The 22,501-nt window shown below is 45.4% G+C and overlaps 2 protein-coding genes across 5 annotated transcripts in view; one reads left to right on the forward strand and one right to left on the reverse strand.

The window, feature by feature from the left end:
* Positions 1 to 22,501, forward strand: part of LOC147031258 (transcriptional coactivator YAP1-A-like) — a 39,565-nt gene that overhangs the window by 13,026 nt on the left and 4,038 nt on the right. The window contains exons 3-7 of one of the 3 annotated variants that reach the window (XM_085860519.1): positions 219 to 320; positions 546 to 676; positions 18,020 to 18,135; positions 20,345 to 20,481; positions 21,907 to 22,032. In XM_085860519.1, coding sequence (XP_085716645.1) covers positions 219 to 320; positions 546 to 676; positions 18,020 to 18,135; positions 20,345 to 20,481; positions 21,907 to 22,032 — 612 coding nt within the window. The remainder of the gene's footprint in view (positions 1 to 218; positions 321 to 545; positions 677 to 18,019; positions 18,136 to 20,344; positions 20,482 to 21,906; positions 22,033 to 22,501) is intronic. The other 2 variants (XM_085860534.1, XM_085860527.1) reach the window with 2 other exon arrangements.
* Positions 1 to 22,501, reverse strand: part of LOC147031259 (intraflagellar transport protein 70A-like) — a 137,080-nt gene that overhangs the window by 1,178 nt on the left and 113,401 nt on the right. The window contains exon 20 of one of the 2 annotated variants that reach the window (XR_015052572.1): positions 909 to 1,015. The gene's annotated coding sequence lies outside the window, so the exon portion shown is untranslated. Of the gene's footprint in view, positions 1 to 673; positions 1,016 to 22,501 lie in introns of those variants that run through there. The other variant, XR_015052564.1, reaches the window with a different exon arrangement.

Here is a 22,501-nt window from a genome sequence, read left to right on the forward strand (position 1 = left end):
ACCTCCACCGCACTCTTTTTCCTCCCACTGTGACACCATAATGATGGGCTTTTGGGGAATGGTATTGCATGAGTCACCAATTAAGTACAATTTTGTTTTGTTGGTTTAAATATGTGATTATATAAAAGATCTTGTTTATCCAATTGGTTGTTTTCTATTTGTATAAAACATTTCTGCTGTTTTCTTCAATATGCAATGGCATGTCTGCATATGCACAGGGCCATTGCCAGCAGAGTGGGAGAAAGCAGTGACACCTAAGGGCGAGTCTTATTTCATAAACCATAAGACCAAGACAACAGCATGGCTCGACCCACGTTATGGTAGTGTGAGCTTGAAGTCGCACAGAGGTTCTAGGTTTCATACGATATTCAGATCTCACTCAACCCCACCAATAATATGTTTGGCTCATTTATTTAGTGGGTTTTAGTCAAAGCAGACACACATTGTGTTCACTTCAGCACCATTACGAAGCAATTGCAATAAGTACAAAATGTTGTTCTTGTTGATACTTTAACTAAATAAATATGCTTTAATCTCTGTTTCAGGCCAACAGCTTCCTCGAACTGGGGTTTCACACACTGAGCACGAGTTAATAGGGGCACATCAGATGCGGCTGCAGAAGGTGCAACTAGAGAAGGAAAGGCTAAAGTTAAGAGAGCAAGAACTGATGGAGCAGGTGAGGGTCAGTTTAATAGCTGGCATATCCATGTTTCATCCTGGCATATCCATACAATTGAAAAGTCTTCCCCATTTCCTTATGTCTTTGTGTTGTTCATTGCATTTTGGTGAGAAACGCTGAATACTCATCAACAGCTGTATTTGACTAACAACCTTAAGTCTACTTCGTTGTGAAAGTTTAGTGTGCTTTGAACATTATCGGATACTTAAATGTCCACGAACATCATTACCTTGAACAAACCTCTCAATGTAAGCTGTGTTTTCATTTGTGTTCATTTTAACTCGCTCTTCTTATTTTCATAAGCAGCTAAGGAAGACCAACATTCACATACAGTGCCTGAAAAAGAGAAACAACCTTTGAGATGAATCTCGAAAATATTAGCAAAGGTTAATAAGATAAAATATAACATAAAGAAAGAGCAAGGTTGAATTGACAGCGGGGTAACGGGGCAACAAATAAGTACAATCAGCAAGGGAATAATGAACAAGAAAGGGAGAGACCGAGACATAGTTTTGTATCTTTTATTTTAAACATAGAAAAAGACCCCAAATCAGTCATATTCTCATTCCAGGGAAAGAAGAAACAGAAACAGATAACTGAAGTTAATCCAGTGGATTATATGCAAAACATTTCACAAAACCATAAACGTTTCTCGATGACTTTACAAGCAATTTCCTTTATACACCATTTAGCTTCAAACTGGAGTAGCCTTCCCTTCGTGAAAAGAAAGCAAAGTCCAATTTTACACATTATTACAAGGTTTTAAAATAGAAACAAAGCATTTTCATCTTTAACTTCAAGACCATCAAGTTTCCTTTTCCTTGATTTATACCATTGCCATCTCCACCTGAGCATGGAGTAAATTGGTTAATACAGCATTGTAATTTTTATGTGAAATGTCCAAGCCATAAATGAACACACAAGTAATGAAAACCAAACCAATCCGAACAAAACAATTCTGAAGAAAAATAAACAAAGGAGCCAACCGTTAGCATTCAACATACAGTATATATATGATAAAGGTTTTTGGACTTGTTACAAAAGGGTCATTCATCTACCAGGAGATTTAAAAAACGGTGCAACAAGTGATTAGAAGGAAGAATCCAGTGTATTAATCTCCATTGGAGGTCACCATGTTGTGGCAGTACAGGAGGTTTATAAAACCGTTTCCAATTTGGAAAATAAGGAGCAGAAAAAGGTCAGAGATCTCTCCATCGAACCCTCCGTTGTGTAATTTGCCGTTGTAAAAGGAATTTGACACAACCCAAATCCAGGTTCATCTGTTTTGGAAGATCATTCAAGCCTACACTAAAGATGGTACAAGGAGAGTTAACAAGAGAAAACTTGCATACAAGTTCAGGAAAGGTAGAAAGAGAAGATATTAGGTCTGTATCTAGTCTGTTGCTTTGTTGGCCTTGCTTGCAAGCAGGTACAAGTTGTACATAAGTACAAAGCACACTACGTCATATATGTGCCAAAAATCTGGAAAATCACATGCCAACCAGGCTTGGCAGTGCATCAACTAAAATCCAACTGTCATTTGGGCTTAAAAGAGCAGATGTAATGTTTTAATCAACAAAGCATTGAATAAAACACCTATATGCAGGCATATTGTGAAAATGGGACTTGTAAAACAAAGGCTCTACCCGGAACATTTGCTTCATGTAGGAATGTGTGGCTCCCGCTGTGTCAGCGCTTGCCATGCGTTTAGTACACTCTGATAGAAACCGGAGAGGGGAGACGTGTCAGGTTTGGAAAAATCCATCAAGAAAAGAGCATGGTTGTAGCCTAGTCTCCTAGGCTGTCGCAACAGGTGACGAGCAATGTTGACCCATGGTGGAGAAGGTCTCATTTATAGCATGCACAGAGCAACCAAACATACGTGAGTATAAAAATATGTGAACATTTTTTGTTCTCACAGTATTTTTGAACTCACAGGCAATGCTTTCAATTTTCTATATTTTTAAATTTTTTTCCTGACTTATTTATTTATTTTTATATACCTTGTCGAGGCTCGTATGAGAGCCAACGCACAGCAAGTGGGGCATGAGACAAGAGGGGTGGGAGTAGGAAGGACAAAACAGTGGGGAACAGAGACATTGGGAGATCTGTGGAAGGGAGAAGGATGGGGCGGGGAACACGGGGTACACAAGATGGACATTACAGGGACTTTCAGGAAGGAAAGCAGGGAATTTGAAGGAGGTGGGTTTGGGGTGGATTAACGGGGGTAGAAAAGATCGAGGATTTGGAAGGGGGACGATAAGAGATGATGGTGAACGGCTGTTTTGAAGACCGGGAGGGAAGAGTGGGATTGAAGAGAGTATAAAAAAAAAATTATGACCGTTTTTACAGCCATTTTCCCTGCTGTGCAGGGGTTTGGCTTTTTCTTGAGGCAATGTTTTATGGCCGGATGCCCTTCCTGACGCCAACCCTGGTCGCCTCTTACGACACACAGGGATATGGTACACCTATTCTAACCGGGGCATACACCGGGACCAGTACACTGGCACTCATTTCGCCGACCTCGGAAGGATGACAGGCTAAGTCAACCTCCTGGTGTTAATTCAGCAGCCAACGGGGCTTGAACTCAGGACCCTGGGATCCCAAGCCGCCACCCTAACCACTAAGCCAACACCAGGCTTGGATTGAAGAGAGTGAGGGAGTTTATTCCAGGTAGTGTTACCAGAAGGGGGTTGTTGGCGCACTTCGAGTGCCCTGCGGAAATATGGTGTGGACAAATCGCAGACACAGCGGGGGGGGGGGTGGGGGGGGACCGGAGAGGAGACGGTAAAAGACAGAAAGACCACCGACCTGCCGGCGGAGAGAGAGTGAGAGGCTAAAAGACAGCCTCATCACGGGAGATGCCAATGAGGAAATGCCTTGGTTTCCACAGCGTGAAGCCAAGAAAGGTGGGAGGCAGGAGCACCAGCCCAAAAGGGAGATCAGTACTCCATCAGGCTGTGGACGGAAGCTTTGTATGTGGTCAGGAGCTCAGGTGGGCCGAGGAAAGACTGCACGACGGAGGATTCCCAGTCGGTGACTGGCTTTGGAGGCCAGGTTGGAAATGTGGCTTTCCCAGGAAAGATCATGGCAGATAGTGAGACCCAGAAGCTTGAAAGAAAGGACTTCTTCCAGAGGATTGTTGAGAAAGTCGATGGGGGGGGGGTGGGGGAGGGGTTCCAAATGTTCCTTTTAGAGAGACATAGTGAGAGTGTAAGATTTGTCTGGATTGAAAGACATGCTCCACGTGTTGACCCAGTTTGTGATTTTACTCAGATCTGCAGTGAGCAAAGAAGCTGTTGCTTGCCGGTCTGAGGGATGACATATGGTAGGGCAGAGGCTGGAGTCATCAGCAAAGAGATAAAGAGGATTTTCCAGAGAGACGGAGACATCATTGATGAAAACCAGAAAAAGAACAGGGCCCAGAATGCGACCTTGAGGAACTCCAGCCTGGACAGGAAGAGGGGATGAAAGAACTCCATTTAGGGCCACACGTTGACTGTGACGGGAGAGGAAGTTTGCGAGCCATGAGTGGAGATGGCCTTGGATACCATAGGAAGAGAGTTTGGTGAGCAGGGCAGGGTGCCAGACTGTGTCAAAGGCATGCGATATGTCTCGGGATATGGCTCTGATTTCACGTCCGGCATTGAGGACCTCCATCCATTGTTGGGAGAGCAGAAGCAGCATATCCAAGGTAGAGTGACCTGGTCTGAAACCAAATTGATGATCGGAAATCAAGCCATTGGAGAAGAGGAAGGATTTAATATCTGAAGCGATGATTGATTCCATAACCTTGCTGTTGATTGGGAGAGGCTGATTGATCTGTAGTTGCAGAGATCTGTTTTTGCATCTTTTTATGCAGGGCAGTAATGTTTGCTGATTTTCTAGCAGTTGGCAGATGACCTTGAGCAAATGAGAGGGTGAATAGAACAGAGAGAGGGTGAGCAAGAGCAGAGGAGCAGGTTTTAGGACACGTAGGCTGATGCCGTCTGGACCGGTTGTAGAATCTGAGTCGAGGTTTGACAGCAAACTCTCCACCTTGTCAGGAGAAAAGGACACAGAGTCCAGGAACAGCTGGGTTTGACTGGGTAAGGTGGGTACAGAAAGAGATAGGTTTCGGACACAAGATTTAGCTGCAAACAGCGAGTTTAGGCATTGAGCCTTTTCACGTGTGGCATCAGCAGTGCGGCCATTCGAGGTAATGGAGGGGGAACATGCACCAGAAACAGATTTGATTTGACGCCACCAGGATTTGGAGAAGGGAGAGAAGTTTGAGAGTTCAGACTTGAGATTAGAAACATGTTTTCTGGTTCTCCTGAGGGTAGATACACACTTGTTCTGAGCTTAATGGAAGGAACTGAGATTACCCTCAGTTGGGTTTGCTTTCCATGAGGCAAAGGCAAGTTGTTTCAGGATAACTGCCTCGCCACAAGCTTCAGTGAACTAAGAGCGGGAGGAAGGGTAGGGCAACTGAAGACGAGAGGGGATAAATCTGTGCATGAGGGAGAGCAAGTTTCTTTGAAAGAATTCCCAGGATGAGTTGATGTTTGAGAAAGTAGCGATAGGAGACCAGTCTGTAAGCCTATACCATAATCTCCGAAACTAGGCAAGCTGTTTGAATTTTGTTTGCGGGGATCAAGCCGGGCATTAGCACAGATAATTTATCGCAAACCTGATACATTACAATGACGTCATATTCGTTTTTATGACGTCATCATTAAGAGGACGAGGATCTTAGCTCATTCGAGCTTGTTATTATTGTAATTTTTTAAATTAATATTATTGTTTGAGAGAGTTTTCATCAGATTAGTAAATGTAAATGTTGTAGAAAAAATTGTGAGGTGAATGGTGAATTTGGATCGGTAAACGCAGGGGTGGAAACAGATCACGTGGTTACGGGAGAAGCACGTGGCTATGGGAGGTGCATAGTCAAAAGTGAATTTATTTATTTTAAATAAGGATTGTGCAACATTGGGAAAAGAGAAGGTTGAAGTAAAATCGTGAAGGTGTATGGTGAATTTGGAACTGTAAACACAGAGTGAAGCTGCTGGGTCGATGAAAAGTTTCAGGAAGAGGGTGGAGAGAGGAACGTGGTTACAGGAGGTGTATAGATCGAAAGGATACAAGGAAATTTATTAATATTTGATGTATTTTTGAAGAATAGGTAAGATTCGGGATTGGAAGGTTGTCGAAAGAAATCGTGAAGGTAATGGCGAGAGTGGGTCAGCTCAAGTACAATAAAGATGGTGTGCCGGGAGAAGGAGGAAGAAGAAGAATAATAAGAGGAAGAAGAAGAATAAGGATCAGGACTCATGGGTATGCAGGGAGAAAGGTAGGTTTTTGGGGGGATTTAAGACAAGAAAGAGTGTTTATTTGGTTGGGATGGGGGGGGTGTTGGGAAAGTGGGGAAAATCGGAATTGATGGTAATAGGGAGAGAATACAAATAAAAACGATCGTACACCTCGAGGGGAAGGATGGGTAGGCCTCAAGGAACCCGGTAAGACAAGGTCAATGAAAACTCACAAAATAGCACGATTTTTGAAACCGAACTGAGAACACACAGTAACATGCAAGTGAAAAAATAAACAGTTAAAACGGGCCAAAAATCGACTGGAAACTTGACTTTGAAAAAGTCAGCAGAGAGCCCTGAGAGACCCGGCCGTCGCTCCAAACCCAGAACCGTAAGTCAAATGGGAAGTCAATAGCGTAATAATAAGGATTGTGAGAGATCAACAAGGAGGCATCAGATTGCAGGCCCACTGAGAAATGTGCTCAAGTGGTTACATCACTTCCTGTCTCCTGCTCTCAATGAACACAAATGGCCAGCAGGGGGCTCCAACTCATGAAATGCATAAAATATACAGTGCCGAAAAAGTCTACACCTCCTTTCAAAATTTTCACCTTCTGTTGCCTTATTGCCTGGAATTTAATTGGATTAAATCAGACTTTTTCCACCTTTATTTACACATCATACCCCACAACTTCCAAGTGAAAAACAAATTCTACAAATTTGAGAAAATTCATTAAAACTACAAAACTAGAATATCTTGGTTGGATAAGTGTCCACTGCCTCCCAGCCCCCCCATATAATAGCAATTGTAAATTAGCTCAGGTATAACCGATCACCTTCAAAATCACACACCAAGTTAAGTGGCCTCCACCTGTGTTAAATTGTCATGATTCTGATTATTTCATTTCAGCTCACAACTGAAATCCCTGCTTCAAATTAATATTCGATTAAATCACTTTGGGTTGGTCTGCTTGACATAATAGTCAGAGAATACAGCTCATAATGCCTGTATGACATTTAAAATCAAGTTGAGTTACAAACCTAAAAATAAATTTTCACACATTTTTCATCTTTGACATTTTTTTCAAAACTCAGTGGTTATTCTTTGTCTTATTGCTTAATCGCACTGGAAAACTCTCATACATCCGTTGCATTTTCTTTCCGTCTTTACGAATAAAAAGTATCGGATCAAATCCTTCTGGTTCCAGATTCTTTCTTCTCTGAAAGAATGACCTCCAAAGCTGTTGATACAATTCTGGATTTGCCTTATATAACTGTTATCCGTCATATCTGTCTGTTTCCATGTCATATTGTGTGCTTGTATATATTTCTATATATTTTGTTGGGGAAGGGAGGGGATATTAACTGTGAAACCAAATTTATATAGGCCTCAACTGCTAACGATTTCAACTCCACTCTGCTTAGAAGGAAATAGACTTGAGCTTTAAAAAACACTGCAAGAATACAGATTCACAATTAACATGTTAAATACATACAAGTCCCCACTTAGGAGAAATGAAACTTAACACTTAATGCCAGAAGAAACAAAATTAATGGCACTGCAACATTTATTTAAAGCATTTTCAATAGGTTTTATGCAAAAATGTGCAATGCAGATGGGGATGAGGGTGGAGCGGGTGCAGGCACGGGTGAGGACGGAGCCAGCGCAGGCAGTGGGGTGGGCAGAGCGAAAGTGCAGGCAGTGAGGAGGGCGCAGCTAGAATGCAGGCAGTGGGGAGAGTGGAGCGAGATATCGAGGCTGCAGTAAGTTGTCATATGTCATGATTTCATTAAAAATAAAATCAGGTGTTGCGAATTTGCGCCCGCCGGCGTGCGATCGGCCACGTGACTCGAATCGCAGCACGTCGTCCACCGGACGGACAATTCTGTCGTGACCCTCTCGGACTAACTCCGGGAGCTAGTCACGGGTGGGCCTTTCGGCCTCACCACGATCGTGCCAATCGGCCACCCGCGTGGGATGGGGTTGTTCGCCAAACTCGACCTACCTAAGTACCCACGCGGAGGGTAGACCGGGCGATCGCACCTCGCCGCAGGTCTACTCCGGACACGGGCCGCTTAAGCGATCCGTTCCGTACTATCGGGATAACCGAGCGGTGTTATCGTCGGCCTCGACGGTTCCGATTAATTATCGGGCGTATTAAGCCCACTACCAACCCTTTACGTGAAGCAAGATGGAAATTCAATTAAAGAAAAGACGAAGCGAAACGGGAAAACAGTTCAACATGATGCACATTTATTCCGCGGCACACGGAGAGCACACATATACAGCCAAACAGAATGCACATATATCAAATGCGACAAAAGAAACAATGACGCAGAGATACTACCGACTACGCGAGCACACGGCAACACTTAAACAGTTTTACTTCACAGACGGCGCCGACACACATTAACTCAAAAGCAAAAGAAAAGGCCACCCTCAAAGACAAGGGGGCAGACGGGGCCTGTGGGCCAATATTTGCGCGGGACCTGAAGGAGCGGTCAGGTCCGCGAGACCGGGTGGGTCCTACCCACGTCTTCGTGATGAGCCGCAAATGTGGCAGCGCGGCGGTGCCCCGTCTTCGTGCTCCTTCGCGGGTTTCGTTGGCACCGCTTGGAGTGGGGCGGGAACGGGGCCCCCTTTTCGCACTATCTCAGTGCAGGGGAAAAAGGGGGGGGGAATTGTTGATGCTCTGGGGAAAGAGTAGTATAGCTGACTTGCTTGGGTCCCGTGATGAGCGATTCCACCGCGACCTCGTCGCCGACTTCCTTGCCTCGGACCCGAGCTCCTCGGACTCTTCCCCCAATTCTCCTCAGCCGACTGCCGAAAACCACCGGGACGCCCTCTCCTCCCGACTCCACTCCGCTCTTCCAAACTGACTCTGCCCAGATTCGCCTTGCGCTCGGCGCTTTATAGGCTGGCAGGAGAACCCATATGCAAATTTCCGGATCAGGACGAGCTAGGGGGTGGAGCCACGCTCGCCCATTGGACGGAGGAAAAGGGGCGTGAATCTTCCCTGATCCTAGAATTTGCATATCTCGATTCCACACAGACGCGCCTGGAGGCGGGGCCAAGCCTCGCGCTTGCTGATTGGACGGATCAGAAGTGGGCGTGTGGCATTCCTGATCCGAATTCTCCTCGGAAAGGCCGCATTTTGCACTTGCGGCTCGGCGCGTATCTTGTACGAGCACAGAACATCCCGACGCTCGGTGCTCAAAGGTGGTGCGGGAATGGCTGCAGAAGGAGAGAGGTGAAGGTGGTGGAGGGTTTATGGTGGTGGTTTATAGCCATGGTGCCATTTGGAATGGCGGTGATGCGATGTTTGCGGGAGCGAGTTGTGAAGGTAAAGATCGTGTCTGTTGGCGTTGTTGTTGTTGTGAAGCGGCGTTGTGGTTGTTGGTTGTTGTGTGATGGCGGTTGAGACGTGGTTGGTTCAAAATAAAGATAGAACAGAAAAACGGCTATCTCAAAGCGTCGCAGCCCGAATGAATCACATTTATTTCCTCTAAACAACGGGTTTGGGGCTAACTACACATGTACTTACAGAGATATCTCGCCTGAGGGACCTGGATGGTGGTTTGTGAATTTCCACAACTGTAACACAGGCATAACATTTTACCCCAAAATAACTTCCCATTGCTGAAGTGCTGTCCATTCACTTTCGTAATTGGAGGTTGTTGACATTTATTTCAGGTTCATTCGATAGGATGAATGATGCGGCACCCTCTAAGAGACACATGCATTTGAAGTCTTAGCCATTTTTGAAATAAGAGGAGGTGTATGGCATTTGCATTGTGTCCTCTAGGATACGTATTCCAGACATGGAATGTTGTTTTGTTTTTTTTTGTATACCTTGTCGAGGCTCGTATGAGAGCTAACACACAACGCGCAGCAAGGAGGCATGAGACAAGAGGTGCAGGAGTGGGAGGTTCAAAACAGTGGGGAACAGACACATTAGGAGATCTGTGGAAGGGAGAGGGATGGGGATGGGACGGGGAACATGGGGAAGAGAAGATGGACATTACAGGGACTTTCAGGAAGGAAAGCAGGGGAATTGAAGGAAGTGGGCTTGGGTGGATTATCGCGGGTAGAAAAGATCGAGGATTTGGATGGGGGATGATAAGAGGTGGTGGTGAACAGCCGTTTTGAAAGCCTGGAGGGAAGAATGGGAAAGAATATAGTGAGGGAGTTTATTCCAAAGGCAGGAAAAAAGAGGAATGAAAGGGTGAAGGTGAGCAGTGATTTGTGATTTTGGTAGTTTTACCAGAAGGGGGTTGTTGGCGGACCTTGAGCGCCCTGTGGAAATGTGGTGGGGACAAATCGCAGAGAGAGAAGGGGGGCAAGGCTGGAGAGGAGTCGGTAGAAGACAGAAAGACCACCGACCAACCTGCGGTGATTGAGTGAGAGGCCCAAAGACTCAGCTTCATTGCGGGAGATGCCGATGATCCCAAATGCCCTGGTTTCGACAGCGTGAAGCTGAGAAAGGTGGGAGGCAGGAGCACCAGCCCAAAAGGGAGAGCAGTACTCCATCAGGCTACAGACAAAAGCTTTGCAAGTGGTCAGGAGCTCAAGAGGGCCGAGGAAGGACTTTGCACGACGGAGGATTCCCAGTCGGCGACTGGCTTTTGAGGTGAGGTTGGAAATGTGACTTTCCCAGGAAAGGTCATGGCAGATAGTGAGACCCAGAAGCGTGAAAGAAAAGACTTCTTCCAGAGGATTGTTGAGAAAGTGGATGGGGGGGTTTTCTAAACGGTCCTTTCGAAGAGACATAGTGAGAGTGTGAGATTTGTCTGGATTGAAAGATATGTTCCACGTGTTGGACCAGTTTGTGATTTTATCCAGATCTGCAGTGAGCGAAGAAGCTGCTGCTTGCCGGTCTGAGGGATGACAGATGGTACGGCAGAGGGTGGAGTCATCAGCAAAGAGATATAGAGGATTTTCCAGAGTCGGAGAGATCATTGATGAAAACAAGAAAAAGAACAGGGCCCAGAACGCTACCTTGAGGAACTCCAGCCTGGACAGGAAGAGGGGATGAAAGAAATCTATTTAGGGCAACACGTTGACTGCGACAGGAGAGGAAGTCTGCGAGCCAAGAGTGGAGATGACCTTGGATACCATGGGAAGAGAGTTTGGTGAGTAGGGCAGGGTGCCAGACTGTGTCAAAAGCACGTGATATGTCCAGGGATACGGCTCAGATTTCCTGTTTGTCATTGAGGACCTCCATCCATTGATGGGAGAGCAGAAGCAGCATGTCCAGGGTAGAGTGATCTGGTCTGAAACCAAATTGATGATCGGAAATCAAGCCATTGGAGAAGAGGAAGGATTTCATGTCTGAAGCGATGATGGATTCCATCACCTTGCTGATGATTGGGAGAAGGCTGATTAGTCTGTAGTTGCAGGGATCTGTTTTTTCACCTTTTTTATGCAGGGCAGTGATGTTTGCTGATTTCCAAGCAGATGGCAGATGACCTTGAGCAAATGAGAGGGTGAATAGAACAGAGAGAGGGTGAGCAAGAGCAGAAGAGCAGGCTTTGAGGACACGTGGGCTGATGCCGTCTGGACCGGTTGCAGAATCTGAGTCGAGGTTTGAAAGCAAGCTCTCCACCTTGTTCGGAGAAAAGGACACAGAGTCCAGGGACAGTTGGGTGCGACTGGGTAAGGTGGGTAGAGAAAGTGATGGGTTTTGGACACAAGATTTAGCTGCAAACACTGACTTTAGGCATTCAGCTTTATCACATGCGGTATCAGCAGTGCGGCCATTTGAGGTAGGGGAGGGGATGGAGGGGGAACATACACCAGAAACAGATTTGATTAAATGCCACCAGGATTTTGAGGAGGGAGAGAGGTTTGAGAGTTCAGACTTGAGATGAGAAAGATGTTGTTTTCTGGCTCTCCTGAGGGTAGATACACACTTGTTCCGAGCTTTGTGGAAGGAACTGAGATTGCCCACAGTTGGGTTTGCTTTCCATGAGGCAAAGGCAAGTTGTTTCAGGACAACTGCCCCGCCACAAGCTTCAGTAAACCAACGGCGGGAGGAAGGGTAGGACAACTGAACACGAGAGGGGATAAATCTGTGCATGAGGGAGAGCAAGTTTCTTTGAAAGAATTCCCAGGATGAGTTGATGTTTGAGCAAGTAGCGATAGGAGACCAGTCTGTAAGTTTGATGGCTGCTAGGAGACCCTGCCAGTCGGCTTGAGTGAAATGCCAGACTCGACGGCGGTGAGGTGGTTCTCTGATGACAGCCAGAGAGATGTCCACTTTGACGAGGATGTGGTCAGAAGAACCGATTGGAGCGGAGGAAGAACAGCAGATATTGTCAGGGAAATTTGTCAAAATCAGATTCAGAAGAGATGGAATGCCATTGGTTGAAATCCGGGTCGGGAAGTTGACCGATTGAGTCAGTCCCAATGAGTTGCAGAAAGCTTTTGCTGAGGTGCCATGACAGGTGAGAGAGGTACCCACACCGAGCCAACTGGCGTGATGACAATTGAAGTCACCACATAAGAGGAAGAGAGAGTTTGGATGAGAATATAGAAGATGGTCCATGTTTTCGGATAGAGAGGTGTAGATGGAGTCATCATGGTTTGTGGACGGTGCAGTACACATATAAACATGAGGTGGGAGTGGAGGGAAGCCATAGCCAGAGGTATTCCTGGGGGTGTGGGGGAGTGAGAGCAGTACATGAAGAGTGAGGAATAGAGTCTTTGATGAAGAGAGCAACACCTCCACCAGGATGAGGCTCAGGTCTGTCATACCAGAGGAGGGAGTAACCGTGGAGATATACTTGGGAGTCAGACACGTCTTGGGAGAGTAAACATTGTTAGGCAGATTATGTCTGGTTTGTCAGTGGCAGCCTGTATGGAAAGATCTGAAAGGTTTGAGCGAAGGCCCCGGATATTTGAGGTCCACACTTTTAATAAAGAGGTGGGGGAGGAGGCTTTGGGTGCAGGGGGTGGGGGGGGAGGGGGAGGGTAGGACAAGGGATGAGGGGGGGGAGGTATGGAGGGTTGGTGAAAGAGTGAGAGGGAATGCAGAGTAGCTCGGGAGGGGGCCGAATGAGGAGAAAAGGCTCTGTGGTGCTGGGGGAGAGGGGGGACAAGAGAGGGGGAAGAAGGCAGTTGAGGATTTGAGGAGGTGGAGTGAAGAGATGGAGGTGAGAGGGCAGTGGAGGGAGGCGGCTTGGTGGATGAGAGGGGGGCAACTTTGAGAAGGATGAGTGAGGGGGATGAAAGGTGGGAGAAAGGTGAGGGGGAAATTTTTGAGAGAGGTGAGAGGGAGGCTTGGAGGGAGAAGAGTGGGATGGTTGCTTTGAGAGTGAGGGGTGAGAGTTGGCACTGAAGTTGGAAAAAAAGAATGGTTGATGGAAAGCAAACACCCAGAGCAAACTGTGGTTTTTAAAAGTTTTAGGTCAGAGATGCGATTTAACACAATTCTTGATGGATGCAATGAAGGCGAATTCAGAGAATGGAGAGAAGAAGCGCTGTAATAGTTGGATTTTTTAGGCAAGGAATGAAGGAGAGGTCGAAATGAGAGCAGTCTGTGAAAATAGCAGAAGAGTAGTGCATTATGAAACAGTAAAGAGTACCACATGTGTGAGAGAGGAAGATGAAGCATTATAAGATCGTTTTTGTTGTTATTATTAATGTTTGAGAGAATTTTCAACAGATTAGGTCATGGAAGTGTTGTAGAAAAAAATCGAGGAAGAAGACGAGGAGGAAAATAAGAGGAAGAAGAAGATGCAGATCGGGAGAAGGTTCGCGTGTTGTTGTTGTTGTTGGGTTTTTTAATTTTTTTTTTTTTGAGATAAGAAATAGAGAGATTAGTTGGGAGAATGGGGGACGTAAGGAAAGTGGGGAGGATGAAAATTGAAGGTAATGGGAGAAAAAAAAAAACGATCGAACACCGAGGGGAACCGGTCGGCCTCAAGCCGAGGCCAAGGCCTCGGCCTCAAACACCCGGTAAGAACGTCGACAAAAAACTCACAAAATAGCACGATTTTTGAAACAAAACCGAACTTGGAACACACAGTAACATGTAGGTGAGAAAATTAAACAGTTAAAACGGGACAAATAACGACCGGAAACTTAACTTTGAGAACGTCAGCAGAGAGCCCCTAAGGAGACCTCTCGTCGCTCCAAACCCAGAACCAGAAGTCAAAAGTTAATGAGTTAATGAGTCATGTTAATGAGTCATGTGTGATTGACGTAAAAATTGTTTCCAAATTGTTTGGAACCCTCACCGAAGGAGTTCGTTTGTGTGCAAGGTTGTTGAGGAATAATTGATGTCACAAGGTTTGGCAGCCATATTGGATTTAAGAAAATATTAAATAATGTTTTCTCTGGAACTGCTTAATCAATCGACGTGAAACTTCACAATTATTATCTAGTCGTGATGGGCAATACATATTTCAAGTTTCAACTTGATTGGACACATGGTGTGGCAGCCAGAATTATTGAATTTTCTTGATGGAGGTTTTATTTTTTTTTTTTGAAGACTTTTTTTTTATTTGGCTCACTTGGCTGTGCTTGGATTGGTTTGAGGGTCGAGGAGTATCAGCTGAAATGCAAATCCTATCCAGGTTCCTCCTTATGACTTCATCTTTTCTTTTTGCTTGTTTGGGTTCCTTGTGATTACTCCAATGCAGGACTTTACCTATTTGGTCTTCCATTTGATTTGAAGTGAATTTATTTTAATCCAATTCTAAATCCAATTGAATAATAATAAAAAACGTCATGGGTCAGGTGTCCAATCAAAGCGAGATGTCTTGGTACCCAGTCATCACTGCCAGCAGTTATAAAATGGTAGTTCTAATTATGTCTCTTATTAATTATGTAACACACCAGTACACAAACACCATACAAAGTATACCACACAAAACAAAACAACACAAATACCACACAAAACAAGTTTTGGCGAGGGTCTACAATCTTTGATTGTTCTTTGAATCGTTCACTGGTTTGTAACATTCATTAAAGTACATCTCGTACTTTGTCTATTGCAATGAAATGAACAGGGTCCTTTGAGTGGCATCCTGATTTTAAAAAATACATTGGAAAGAGTAGAGAGGCTATCGATCAAAAGTTTCTGGTTTGGGAGAAAAATAATCTGAAACTAATGTAAAATATTTAAACCCAAAACAAGTTATTTTTAGCAATTAGGAGACACAAGTCATAACAGTCCTTGACATGCTGGATGGCTCTGTGTTGGTATTTTAATAATCATATTATTTGACTCCTGAACACTTCCATGGCATGGGGTGAAGAATAGACATGGGTATGGTAAGCTCGATGGCCAATTGTATCTCTCACACACGTGTGGACGTTGATGCTGAATATCACTTATGAATAACTGGAAAGGCAAATGCTGCTCACATTAACACTCGGTTAACAAGGTGTATTGTAGCACTTGTCAGTGTGTGTGAGTGGTATTATTGGTTGCTTAGTTTATTTACAAATGAGCGATGCTTTACTCTTTTGAGCTTTGCAGGTACAGTGCTGGATGGTTGTTGTTGCTTTTATGATTGTGTGTAAATGGCAGCTCTGCATGAATCTCGAAGATGACACAAAAACAGTGAAATCACAGTGGGCCAGCTTATACCACAATAAATACATGGTCTTTATTTAAAACCAGCAAATACCACCCATCAATTTGCTGATGGTAATACGAGGAGGAGGGAGTGAGAGAATAGTGGGGGAGCGAGGAGGGAGGGAGAGTGAGGAGGGGTGAGAGAGAGGAAGGGAAGGCAGCCATGCGGTGAAGCATTATTTATGATCAAAATGATTCTGCATAGAATAACAGTGAAGATAGAAATAAAATAATGTCTGAAATCCATTTTCTACCGGTCATACTATAAACACGACCCAGAGATGAATACCGCCCAGACATGTCCGGAGATAAACACAGTCCAGAGATAAATACTGCCTGGACACATCCAGAGACAAACAAACACCGCCCGGAAAGGTCCGGAGCTAAACTCAGTACAGAGACAAACACTGCCTGGACATGTCCGGAGACAAACATCGCCCCCCGGACATAAACATTGTCTGAACACGTCCTGAGACAAACACTGTCCAGACATCATCACCGTGGCACATCCGGAGACAGAGAGAGATGTGTGTGAGGGTGTGGCACTGTATTAGGAGGGGGGCAGAGAGAGCGAGAGAGAGTGAGAGGGACAGAGACAGAGGCAGAGGCAGAGACAGAGGCAGAGACAGAGATTGAGAGAGAAAGAAGGAAAAGGTTGGGGGAGGGGAATTAGCAGAGAGAAAATGTTATGCTTTATGAAAAACACACACACACACACACACACACACACACACACACACACACACACACACACACACACACACACACACACACACTCTATTAGTGCTTGGTCGATATTGGCAATTCTTCAGGAATCGGTATGATTACGGACTCCAGTCCGCACTGTATAAAACCCCAAAACCTTGAGTGGCTTTCACCCTTGTTTTGGGGCATTTTTAATAAAGATATTAAAATAAAAAAAACATTGCAGTATAAACGTTTCAGGGAGATGTGCATAAATGACAATCTTTATAAACAGCTGCCAATTGTGCTGGGTAGAAAAAAAATTTGGCTCGGTAATTTCGAAAACATATCAACACAGCAAACAGCTCGGAAATCGGGTGTTATCAAATATATTTTGCTTTGAAACTCACAAAGAGAAACCATATAGCCTTTGTAAATCACACCCAGTTTATATAAAATAATAAATTGCTTTAGAAACAGTCATGAGGACAAAGGAAAATGTGATCGCTCGTACGCTGCTGAGGTTAAAAGTTAAAACCTCCACCACCCATCATCATCATAAGATACGGGATGAAAGTTTGCCACCACGGCACACGTAACCCAGCAAGAAGGCATGCACACACACCCACGGAGAGTCCCTTTACAGATCCAAATCTACTCATATGTACCTCTACCTTGCAGCCATCCCGACTGGGACAAGAACCGTGTCCCACTGTGTCGAACTATCTACTGCAGGCCATTTGGCAAGTGGCTTAAGCACTCAAGCAAGCACTCAAATTAAATGGTTGATCAGGAACAGCTGGTTTGGTAAGCGATAGCAAGCTGATCGGTAATGGCATATACCCGCAAAAAACTAAACATCACCGTGTTCTTAACATTTTCAGATTTCACTCCAGGTTTCAAGTTGTTTAATCCATGTCATCCGATCCTCCAAACTCAAATTATATTTCTGTTATACATCCACTCAAATTAGTCCGTGAGAGCAGACCATGGAAAATCACATCATATAATGCATGAAATCGCTCCAAGCTCCTAATTTTAAAACTATAGCACTTACACAAGCGATGGATACAGCAGTTCATACGTATGTAGATCAGGCATTCGATGATATTATTGAGGAAAGTGAAAAAAAAAATAACATTTTGAGTGCTTTATCATTTACAAACAGTTGCGGCCTATTGCAACTCAAGGCATTGTTGAGCAGGCCGAACAAAATGGTGAATTAAAACCCCCAGCGACATAACCCAGGATGTGCCTTAAGACCCCATCGAGAGTGAGGTATCAGAGGAAGTGCCTGATAAAGGATGTAATTAAACAAGGCCGTTAATCATCTTCAAAAGGGTGTTTCAATGAACCCAAACACTCAATTTTTACTCATGCACTCCCTTCCCATTCCCTTGGTATGCATGCAAAATTTTAGGCTGCTAGATTTCATGGTTTTGGATTACGGAGGACACACACCGCACGCACGCACACACAAACACACACTAATAATGTTAACATCTTCAATGTTACACACAGAAACACAATACATGCAGATCCATTTTCACTTCACATGAACTTGATGCTCAAATGAATCTTTGATTTTCAATAGAATTCACTGTTGTCTTTCTTCATGTTATTGTGGATAAACTATATAATATGCAGTGTGTGTGTGTGTGTGTGTGTGTGTGTGTGTGTGTGTGTGTGTGTGTGTGTGTGTGTGTGTGTGTGTGTGTGTGCTTGTGGAACTCCAGCGTTTATCCCTCTCTCTCCCTCTCTCTTTACTTTTTCCTTAGGAGAAGATTTTGACGGAGGGTGTGATGGGTAACTGTGCCACTAGCCAGGGTACGAGCACTGCGGCTGGAGGCATAAGGGTTTTGTCCACTCAAACCCCTTCAGAATTTCAGCCCAGGTAAACATGATTGGTCAGCGGTGTTCCAACTTTCTAACAGAAGTTGTTGTGCAAGGAAAAGCACCATGATAATTATGAATGTCGAGGATGGAAGCTTTGTTCTCGAAAATAAATTGCTTGAATTAATCCACAAGTTGTGAAAAGAGGAAAAACTGCACCAGGACTGAAATGATGCTCTGATCATCACTTTTTCGAACCAGCAAAGGTATTCAAAGGAAATGCAGGAACAACAGATGAATATCGCTCTTCAAAATAGCAAGTATAATACTCACAAAATTATCTTTAATAGCATCAGAAGTTACACAACCCACTTTGTCTGAAAGCCAGCATGCTTTCAGGAAAACTATTAAATTTAATGCAACCTTTACACTTTGTAAAGTACAAAAAAGATGAATTAAACAATACCTACATCTGAACTTTATCTACCCTGACATCACAAAAGCATATGACCATCTTGTTTGAGTTTAATTGTGGAAACTCCTGTCTAAGTTAATGTGGCAACTCAAGTCAAGCTTATGAACACGAGTACAAAACATTCAAATGAAATAAAATAGCCAATCTTTTTGTCTTTTCATAAGGCAAAATAGTTGAGACATCTAAAGAAACTACTGCCTAATAATTTGCTTGTTAATCCATCCGTCGATGTGCAACGCTCCTTTCAATGGCATGACAGCTGGCCTGATTCCACCCACAATTGTAACCTGAAAAATCTTATGGCCACCATTTTGGTGCTATCCAAATCCAAAGACATCTTTGGAGCTGTCATGTTCACAATCGCCATGCCCTCCCAGAAGTTTTCCATTCAATGCAAAACGACTGTTAAAAGGATCATCAAATATCGAAAGGTTGGAGCCAATGGGCACCATGGACCTTGTGAAGGCCACGGTCTGAACGGAAAAGACCTTGTGAAGGCCACGGTGTCAGCCTATGGGCCAGTACAATTGGAATACTGTATATCCGAATGATATAACCACAATGTATTATGTATGTATGTCAGCAGTTGGCATGTTTTTCCTTCAAACCCGGGTTATTTCTGTTTTCTTTTCGGGAGCAATTGAGGCAGCAGTCTGTTGCCAATAAACTGCCCAAATGACTGGCATTCTCTTGCGCAAGGGTTTTTGCCGTGGAGGTTCCACAGGTTGCTGCTTGCTAACACTAATTCTTTAACGGCCCCTATTATTTCTACTTTATTGTGGGATCTGCCAGGTCGAGTTTTTGCCCCAATTCGTTCACAAACTACCTGGCAAGGCCTGACATTCGTCGGAATGTGGCAGGACTTTGTAATTTGTTCGGGTTGCCGGTGTGGCTCACCGACTCTTTGCGAAAGACACTGGGATATTTTATGTCTGCCAACTAATGTGAGCAAATTGCACACCAAATTGATGTTCATCTGGGGTATAGAATACAATGCCCTGCATCAAAATCATCAATCTGACAGTTTATACTCATGTCAAGAATCAAACCCTCCAAAACAAAGACACGTGGAAATGTAATACATGAAAAAAACCCCAAAATTTCTCCTACAGAACAGGAGACTTGCAAAATAGACATTCATTTCACACTTTCTTATCAAGTCTGTTCTCCAAATGTTTTGAGGACGACAGACAAGCCTGGTGGATAAATGATATACCGCTTAACGGTTAAGGTGGCTGGCTTCAGACCTTAGGGTCTTGAGTTTGAGCCCGTTACCGTTGAATTAACATCAGGTGGGGTTGACTCAGCCTGTCATCCTTCTGAGGTCACTGAAATGAGTACCAGTGTACTGCTAATAAAGGGCACTGCATCAGTGGCACAGCCGTGCCCCCAGAAAATGATACAACCAGCAGCCACATGCGACACACGATATCTTGCTTGACGAGAGGATGGCAGACCAAAGTGTGAAAGGAAAGTATATAAATGCAGAGACTTGAATTGTCAGTTTCATTGAGCTTTATTATTGAAATCTGAGGCTGGGCATGTGGATCAATAATTGGTTTTGTAAGCCATAGGCTGATACATTATACCAACAGATGACAGAAAACATCCTACTTGTCATTGTCAATTTAACGTCCAGCCAGCCACACTGAACAGGAGATATGTTTCACTTAATTTCTCATTCTTTCAGTGGAAATTGTGAATGCTTTTGAAATGCTAACTGTTTATTCATGAGAAATGCACAGACCATATGTAAATGATGAAACTTACAAATTTTGCATGTGTTTTTACGCAGTGGTGCAATGCACTCCAGAGAGGCCAGTGCAGACAGTGGTTTGGGCCTTGGAACATGCTGTTTATCTCGCACCCCTGATGAACTACTCGGTGGCCTTGAGGAGATGGACACCGGAATTACAAGACATCGGCAAAATGGTAGGAAGGTGATAGGTTTTGGGCATAAAGTTGGAAAGGAAATTTTGAGGGTTACATTTGGAAAGCATCACAAAACTTTTTGCAGTCTGTGCTCATCATCAAAATGATGATGGGGTGTGTGCATGAGAAGAAATGAATGGGGTGTGTGCATGCCTGTGTGTTGCTGAGTTTGCCTGCTCATTGTTGAGTGTGCTCTGCATGCTTCCGAGTGCCGATGCGCACTGAGAGTGCTGGCAAGCTGCTGAGTTTTCATGTGCGCTGCTGAGAGTGCCGGCGCCCGGCTGAGAGTGCCGGCACACTGTTGAGAGTGCCGGCGCCCTGCTGAGAGTGCCGGCACCTGCTGAGAGTGCCGGCGTGCTGCTGAGAGTGCCGGCGCCCTGCTGAGAGTGCCGGCGCCCTGCTGAGAGTGCCGGCACCCTGCTGAGAGTGCCGGCGCCCTGCTGAGAGTGCCGGCGCCCTGCTGAGAGTGCCGGCGCCCTGCTGAGAGTGCCGGCACCCTGCTGAGAGTGCCGGCGCCCTGCTGAGAGTGCCGGCGCCCGGCTGAGGGTGCCGGCGCCCGGCTGAGAGTGCCGGCACACTGTTGAGAGTGCCGGCGCCCTGCTGAGAGTGCCGGCACCTGCTGAGAGTGCCGGCGCCCTGCTGAGAGTGCCGGCGCCCTGCTGAGAGTGCCGGCGCCCTGCTGAGAGTGCCGGCGCCCTGCTGAGAGTGCCGGCGCCCTGCTGAGAGTGCCGGCGCCCTGCTGAGAGTGCCGGCGCCCTGCTGAGAGTGCCGGCGCCCTGCTGAGAGTGCCGGCGCCCTGCTGAGAGTGCCGGCGCCCTGCTGAGAGTGCCGGCGCCCTGCTGAGAGTGCCGGCGCCCTGCTGAGAGTGCCGGCGCGCTGCTTAGAGTGCCGGCGCCCTGCTGAGAGTGCCGGCGCCCTGCTGAGAGTGCCGGCGCCCTGCTGAGAGTGCCGGCGCCCTGCTGAGAGTGCCGGCGCCCTGCTGAGAGTGCCGGCGCCCTGCTGAGAGTGCCGGCGCCCTGCTGAGAATGCCGGCGCCCTGCTGAGAGTGCCAACACGCTGTTGAGCATGCCTGCCTTCACTCTGCTGAGGGTGCTTGCGCACTGCTGAGAGTGCTGAGGGTGCTTGCGCACTGCTGAGAGTGCCTGTGTCTGCATGTTACTGCGAGTGCTGACGTTGGTGTGCATTTCTGAAAGTGCTTTGCTGTGCACGTTTTCACCAATAAGTACCTGAGGGGGTTTCCCCAAACATGTGTTCTTCACAACCCATGCTGCTTTCCTGCTGCATGCATGTATTCCCCACGCTATTGTGTCTGAATCAGAATTTTTTGATAAATCTTTGCTGAAGTGATATCATTCAAAAACATAATTGCATTTTTCCAATGATCCTGATACTATTCATGTCCATTCATGTCTCTAACTTTGCCAGGTTCTTGTGGTGGATTTGCAAGTCAGGGAATTGGATTATATACTCTCACACCACAGGATGGACTGGGGTCATGCCATTTAACTCCAGTAAACTGCACATTAGTGGCCCCATCTCACAATTCTGCAGGTATCTTATTCATTCTGCACCTTCATACCAGATTCTGTAAATGTCATACATGAGACATCCAGTTAATTATTTAAAGTACCCGGCAACCGACAACTAACAATCGCCCACATTGGCAGTAACACCAGACCATCTCACCAATGTGCTCACTTTCTGTCTCAAATACAAATTGTATAAGCAAAGAATGCACCACAAACTACATCAGTAGCCTGGTTGGGTCTTGACACCATCTATCGAGGACATGTGACCAATCTTCACCCTTTGTCCCCATCTATCCTTTCCAAGGCTACTTAACAACCAGTGCCGGTTGACATTGTTTGCATATTCCTAGATAAAGACCGGTGGTGTGTGGTCTAGATGTCATACCAGATCCTTGGCCTATTGGGCAATTGCTTTTGTTAATGATAGATTTTTACACTTACAAATTCTCCCAACTACCAGTTATTTCAACAGAAAAATATTATCCATTTGT

The sequence above is a fragment of the Eptatretus burgeri genome, chromosome 2 (genome assembly GCF_056783735.1).
Source record: "Eptatretus burgeri isolate ZD-2024b chromosome 2, Ebu_testis_v1, whole genome shotgun sequence".
In the NCBI taxonomy this organism is placed as follows: domain Eukaryota; kingdom Metazoa; phylum Chordata; class Myxini; order Myxiniformes; family Myxinidae; genus Eptatretus; species Eptatretus burgeri.